The sequence below is a fragment of the Morone saxatilis genome, unplaced genomic scaffold (assembly GCF_004916995.1).
Source record: "Morone saxatilis isolate NCDOM2014 unplaced genomic scaffold, NCSU_SB_2.0 Contig19, whole genome shotgun sequence".
NCBI lineage: Eukaryota > Metazoa > Chordata > Actinopteri > Moronidae > Morone > Morone saxatilis.
This window is the reverse complement of record NW_023339751.1, coordinates 13,212,867-13,219,713: the sequence shown is the minus strand read 5'-3', so window position 1 is coordinate 13,219,713 and position 6,847 is coordinate 13,212,867. Positions and strand designations below refer to the sequence as shown.

At 41.0% G+C, this 6,847-nt stretch overlaps 1 protein-coding gene across 1 annotated transcript in view; it reads right to left on the bottom strand.

The window, feature by feature from the left end:
• The window catches only part of sorcs3b (sortilin related VPS10 domain containing receptor 3b), a 39,673-nt gene extending 38,073 nt beyond the window's left edge, over positions 1-1,600 (bottom strand). Inside the window, exon 1 of the mRNA XM_035662928.1 lies at positions 799-1,600. Coding sequence (XP_035518821.1) covers positions 799-1,497 — 699 coding nt within the window. The 5' untranslated portion in view covers positions 1,498-1,600. The remainder of the gene's footprint in view (positions 1-798) is intronic.
• Positions 1,601-6,847: the final 5,247 nt, after the last annotated feature.

Here is a 6,847-nt window from a genome sequence, read left to right as displayed (position 1 = left end):
GGGGGGGGGGGGGGGGGTCTGGGTGGTTGCTGCAATATCTGGTCATGCATTTAAGTTGTGCACATTCTCATCAACCTGTTTTGAAGTGCAAAGGTTGGCATCATTTAAACAGCAAACATATCGCAATGTTGTATTCATCCAGGCAATTAGAGGAAGAAGTGTGAGTCAAATGTTAACGATAAAGGCATGGATCATCTGCCAAAAGGTCAGACTGTGTCTTATCAGCGTCACATTAAGGGTCAGTTCCTTTTAATTGTAGCTACTGCACCTTCCTGAGAAACATTACTTGATTATTTCATAAATAATTAATGTGCTGTGATTGCTGCCAAAATGCCAAAATGCCCCGCACCCTCCCATAGCTCAGTGTCACATAAATTTACCTGCGGGGTTTAACTGTTAATTTAAAGTTCAGGTGACAAACACTTTGTTGAAATAAATGATTATATTGTAGTTGGAAAGAGCGAAGAGGGAATCCTGCGAGTGCATCCATCAGGCGTCCACACAAACAGCTGCGCAATCCGCACACAGTCATAACCTCTATGTGGGCAATAACAAAAAAGCATAATCATGAATGTAAAAAGAGAAAAACGCAGGGTTCAATTCCAGACTGTGTTAGCCTGAAATAATTAGTTTGTAGGAACGAATTCCCCTCTTGCGCGCAAAAACAGCTGTGCGTAAAAATGTGACTGAATCATGTAAATCTATCAGACAATGTTCAAAATATGCATTTTACACAGAAATAAATGAACTGCATTGTAATCGTAATTGTAAAAGTGTTTCTGTAAAACTGAAACTCACGCTGCTGTTGTGTCCCGACCAGTGGACCATCGCCTGGTTGTGTGCAGAGTCTCCAGACAGAGCAAAAGTGGATGTGTCCAGGTGCGGCTCACTTTGCCTCGGGTTAGACCCTCTGGCTTCCTCCCCAGCTCGCCGGTACTCGGCTCTGGAGTTGGAAACACCTTGGACAGTCTCCACAAACCGCTCTCTTGACTGCGCTTCTCCACTTATACTCCTATCCACATTTTCGGTGTGTCTTGTACCCACGCTCCTCTTTGCCCTCTTTCTGGTGTCAGGAAATGTGTTTTCTAACATTATATTCTCTGTAGGTGGCATTTCGTTGTCCCCGGGGATGTCACCATACTTTTTACTAGGTATTTTGAGACGGTTGCGATAGTTTGGTGCCGTTTTGACGCCGTTCGGTGCCTCATTGCCAAGTCCACTCTGTGTTTCATTTCCCACTTGCTTGCCATTGTTCGGTTTCACATCAGCGACTGCTCCCGTTTCAAAATCACTTAAAACTTTTATGCTATCGTCGACTTTGAGAGAGACTTCTGGTTTTCGGATTACATGTGTTTCCAGCGGCGTTACCTCCAGGCGATAAAATCTGTCATTTGCTCTGGGAGAACTTATTTCCGCTTGAGCCCCAAACTTAGGTTGAAAGGGGTGCAGCAATACCAGAGCCAAAAGAGAAAAACTCCAAAATGACCACAGTCCCATTGTGTCCCTCCAAATGGATCAATCTACCAGTTGGGAGAAGAAAAAAAGATGTGGCAGAGCTATTCAACTTCTAAAATATTCAAGGTATCATCTTTACGAGCAAGAAGCCATTCAGCAGACCCGCTCACGTTCAGGAATTTGTCAAAGTGAGGGAGCAGTTGGGGAGGCGCTGCGCATCAGGCAAACGCGCCGACGGAGAGTGACTGCAGGAACGGCTCCAGCTCATTGTTCATGAGCATGTTTGTGCTAGGGAAAAAAACACCTTTAAAATGTTGAAATCCCCCAAAATCATTTCGAAATTATTCCACGCTTTTATTTCAGTCTGGGACGGCAGAGTTTTTATTCAGTTACTGACTGAGGCTATTTATGTAAACCTATAAAAGTTATCCAAAACGGCACTTGATTGACTCCGAGCGGTTGACAGCAAAAGTAATTTGTGCTTTCACAGAATCTGAAACGACAGAAAATAAATATCATTTGCTTGCATCAATCAACACAGGAGTCACCTGTCAGCCGCGTGCACGCGCGTGCCCGTCTGTGAGAGTAGCCTACATGTTGGGGAAATTCAGTTGGACTTCCTGATAAAGATCCAGACGTCTTACTGATATCGTTTTGATGTGCAGAGCTGCAGGGTTTTCTCCTGTATTTCTGGTGACACTATAAGAGTTGTTTTTTTTTTAATTAGGGCCACTAATACAATGCGCCTCAGGCCTTCTACTGCACAACAGCCAAGGAAACAAGAGGAGCTTTGAAGTCATACTATGATATGTTTGCTGTCATCTTCATGACTTCTGGTGCACACAGGCAACAAGCCTCCAACAACTTTGTTTTAATCTTGGCACCTTCAGGTTTTGTATTATTCTTTCATTTTTGCAATGCACATTTGAAAAATTGAGCTTTCTCCAAATCAATATCCTATTTGAAAGGTATTAGTTTCAATTAGTGGAGCCAAATGAATCCTGAAAGGCAATTCCTACTTCCTGCTGACAGGGCTCTCATTCAGTTGTTGCAGAAATTGTGGGCCAGTCTTGTTAAAAAAGCTGTTCTTTTTTCCCCCGTAGAAAACGTATTATGATGCCTGGTGATAAGAAGCTAAAACACACGTTAGATAGGTTTGCATCAGCTGCCAGAGAGCTGCCCAAGGGAGAACCACAAAGAGAAGGATTTCCATCTTCTTCAAGGACGACAAGCACATCTTTGGATCAGAATGTAATGTAATGTATTTCCTTGTAAAGTGAGAGCAGATGTTACATATATTGTGAGATAAAGATCAATTCCTGCTTTTTGTCAAGGTTAAACCAATCCAGGACCTGAAGATATTTAGTGCAAACTTCCACACATGCATGAATGTTGTCAAGTAGTCCTGACTATTAATTATGAGACAAACTATAAAAGGGAAGATAGGGATATTACTGTGAAGATAAAACCATATCACATACATTTTCAGAATTCATATTTAAGACTGTTAGCTTGTTACTGTACTGTGGATGAACTCTCCACTTCAAAATCACGCACATACTGAGCTGTAAAATATAGTGTAGTGGGGGAATAATAAAATTCACTGTCCTTGAAAGCTGCACAGCAAGAATCAAGCACAAAACAATCCACTGGAAGGACTGACATCGACATGAGTTCATTGCTGAGAACAGCACCTTCTGATCTTGCACACTTCCTCAGACAGTGCAGTGAAAACAGCAATCAGGAGGCTGGCCAGTCGTGCCATCCTCCTCAGAGGGCTCACTTCTTGGTCGCCCTTTTTTTTTTGGCACGGCTGTACAAACAAATTGAGATTCATACAAGTGAGGGCTCCGGGCAGCAGGTGCTACTGTTGCAACTCCGCCGCACGCCAGACAGCTCACTCTCTCTACAGGCCATTCCCGCCAGAACGCCTCTGCAATGAGGGGGTAATTGAACTGATCACACTCTGTTTACCCATTATGCTGCTAAAATGAAGTGGGTTGTTCCCAAACACACTGTGACAGGCCAGGAAAGGAGGAGGAGCCTCTTCCATCAATCTTTTTAATCTGTACTAACCTTGGGCCAGAGGAGTACTGTGCAGATTTTGCCATGTTTGTGCGTGTGCATGTGTGTGAGAGAGAGAGAGACAAACAGAAAGAAAGAGAAAGAAATGTGTGTTTATATGTGAAGAAATATCTGGGGGGAGAGTTTTAATGTGGCTGTGCCCCACATCCTGCGTGTGCTTAAACTATGACAGGGAATATTGCATATCTTCCGGGGTGGAGAACATCTCAGATTCCGCATAAATCAGAGCAGCAGTGAAAGAGAATAAGAGAAAAAGAGAGATGAGAGGACAAGACTGAAAACTGTGTACATCGGTGTAGCTCATTCAATTTTATGTGCTCTCCTCCCCAGTGTAGATCATTAGCAAGATTATCAGATGTAATCATCTCATTCTGGTGGCGCATAACTCAGGCAGTCCCTGCAAACGGCACCAGCCTCTCTCCTGTTTCTACTGAAGACAGGGAGCAAACTCTAAAGCTTTCAGGACAAAATCCCATTTGTGCATCCGCTGTCTGCATCCCAAGCTTGTTAGTTCCAACACTTCAGTGATCCCGGCGGAGCGGACGCAAAGGCAGTAGCAGGAACCATAATGGCCATCACCCAGACAGCTCACACTCTCATGCAGGAGATGAACAGCAAGGTGCACTCCCTGCTCGGCTATACCCATGCCATTAAAAAGAGAAACTTTCTTTTATTGCAGATGGCAAAACACTTATTTTGTACCTCCTTCATCGTCTAGATGAAATAAAGGCATTTTAAAATCACAGTGGGAGGAGTAGTTTAGGACAGTTTGCCACTGCAATAAACTGGCCCTGTCACTGGAAATATAACTCTCCTCATTGGTGAATCACTGTGTTACTATTATCTCTTTGATGTCTTTGTTCTTGAGCCTCTTCCTGTACATGATGAGCACAGGGACGAGCCTGTCAAGATATCAATACAATTTGCTTGATCTCCTACAGCTGCAGCTCGTGTTTCACACACAGCTGTAATGTATCAGTTTGCAGGATTTTCTCAGATGTGCTAGGTCAATTATAGTTTCTGTTCCCACATCTATATTTTTTAAGATAATCCAAATTATTTAAAGGACACTTCCATTCCAACTTAAACTGTCATAGTTTGGCCATTGCTTAGGTCTGTTATAATAACACTGTACACACCAAAGTGACTGCTGTGATCTGGGAACTGCAACCTACAACAACAAAGTACGATGTTTGTACATCAACATTTTAGGTACATTATCTATACCATTCTGTAGGGCGTAACATAAAAATTGAGCACACCCAGAATGTCCCTCATTGCAATCCTTTCCCCATAGAATTTACATTTATATACAACTAATTAGGCAGCAGCCAGGTTTTATAAGAATGATGCCACCAGAATTAAGTTTTCTATCAAAATAATGAGGAAATTATGTAAATGAATGTATTTGCGAAGTCGCAAAAATGCTGATACTTAGTGTATCAGTAAAATGTTCGCTTTCATTTGTTTTCCCTACAGTGTTCACTTTATTAACATTTATCGCAACTACAGATATTTGAAGAAAAATGTTTCTTGAGTAAAGCAGTATCTTCAGAAACTCTTGACTTGTTGCACCACCGTTAACAAGGAGAAACCTGCATTCAGTAACTTTCTTTCTCTGTCAGTAACAGTATAGACTGTCAATGTGTCAACATGTAAACAGTGTTTTTTTTCATTAACCTCACGATAGATAAGAATGATACCTGTAACCATGGTAACGACACACAACAAAGACGGTGACAGCTGTGGCCTCTAAAGGCTTAGAAGCTATAACAATCAAAAATATACAATAAAAACAACTCCGAAAACTAGATTAAAATGTCTAAACAACATCCAGGTAGCTATTTCGGTTTCCTCTCAAAACCCATTGGCAAAGCAAATTATACACATCATTTGTAGGAGACTCATTTGTTATCACCATAAGGATGGATGGCAAAAACTACAAAAACAAGATGCACATTGTAAAACGATGCTCCTTTAACTAGGAGTGGCGCAGTGGCTCAGTGAATATCACTGTAATTTCACATCTGCAGGATTGGTTTCTATACAGTACTGAGTTTGCATGTTCTCTCAGTGCTACTGACACATTGTTGGGTGAAATTCATACTCAAAATTGACATACCTAGGCAGGAATGTGTGTGATTGTCTGTCTCTGTCAACCATGTGCTAGACTGACAACCTTCATGGGTTGGTTTCCTGTCTTGTGCCAAACATATGCTGGGAAAGGAAACAGAACCCTGAGTAGGGTTAAGATGTTACAGGAAAATTAATTAATGAATACTTTCTTCCATTAAAGTACTTCTGAGAGAAAATATGTGTGAACATATGTGGCTCCAGATAATGTTTTTGAATCCTTTTTGCTCGAATATGTCAGCACACTCTGGCCAGAAATTATGACCAACAGATATGATAAAACAATTATAAAGATGGTCTGTTCATTTCTAATGAACATGTTTGTTTATTGCCACTGGAGAGCGAACACCATCTGTTATCAAACCAAAATTCTTTGACCCACTTTGAAAGTACCAGATCTGTCTCTTAAAGGGAAATACCAGTAATTTTATGCAGACGGACAGTTTGACTTGCAGAAATGAAAATTTCAGCTCAAACTTTAGCCCAGTTTTTTGCATATGTTTTTTTTCCCCTTGGGAGTAATCCAAGCTGAAGACACTATTCATCTACCAAAATGATTATTATTAATGTCAGAGAGACAAAGGAAGAAAAGAAGCAGTTCAAATATGTAAAGCCATACTTATGTATACTGAAGCCTTCCATAGAAAATTAAGCCATGCGTGCCAGTTCCTACAGTATGAAGATGTTTTTGTGTACTAGTACAGCTCATTTACATTTATATAAATCTCAATTTTCAGTGTTAGAGTTAAGGCATACATACTTAGTGACCTCTGTTTTCACTGCTACAGTATCAGTAAGAGATCATGACCATGTGGACACAATCTTGAATCTCTGGTTTCTAGCTTTAGGACATCTATAGGTTCACAAATGCTGCTGAGGATGTCAAACCATATTGTGGGAGTAACAAATGCAAATGGAGTAGTATTCTTATTTAAGTTAGTTCCAGTAGGGTTGGATGGCAAACAACAACAGGAATAGATTAGATTATAAAAGTGATAAAAAACCCAGCATGACACAGAGTTCATACAAATCTCTTCTCTCCTTGTTAACATTAGTATGATACTGGGGCAGATTTATAGCAGTATAACATGGCAAATTAAAAGGAACCAGTACGTGTTTGGAATGAGAACTGATTTAAAAAAAAAAAAAAGCCCATCCTTCCCATCTTTCCCTC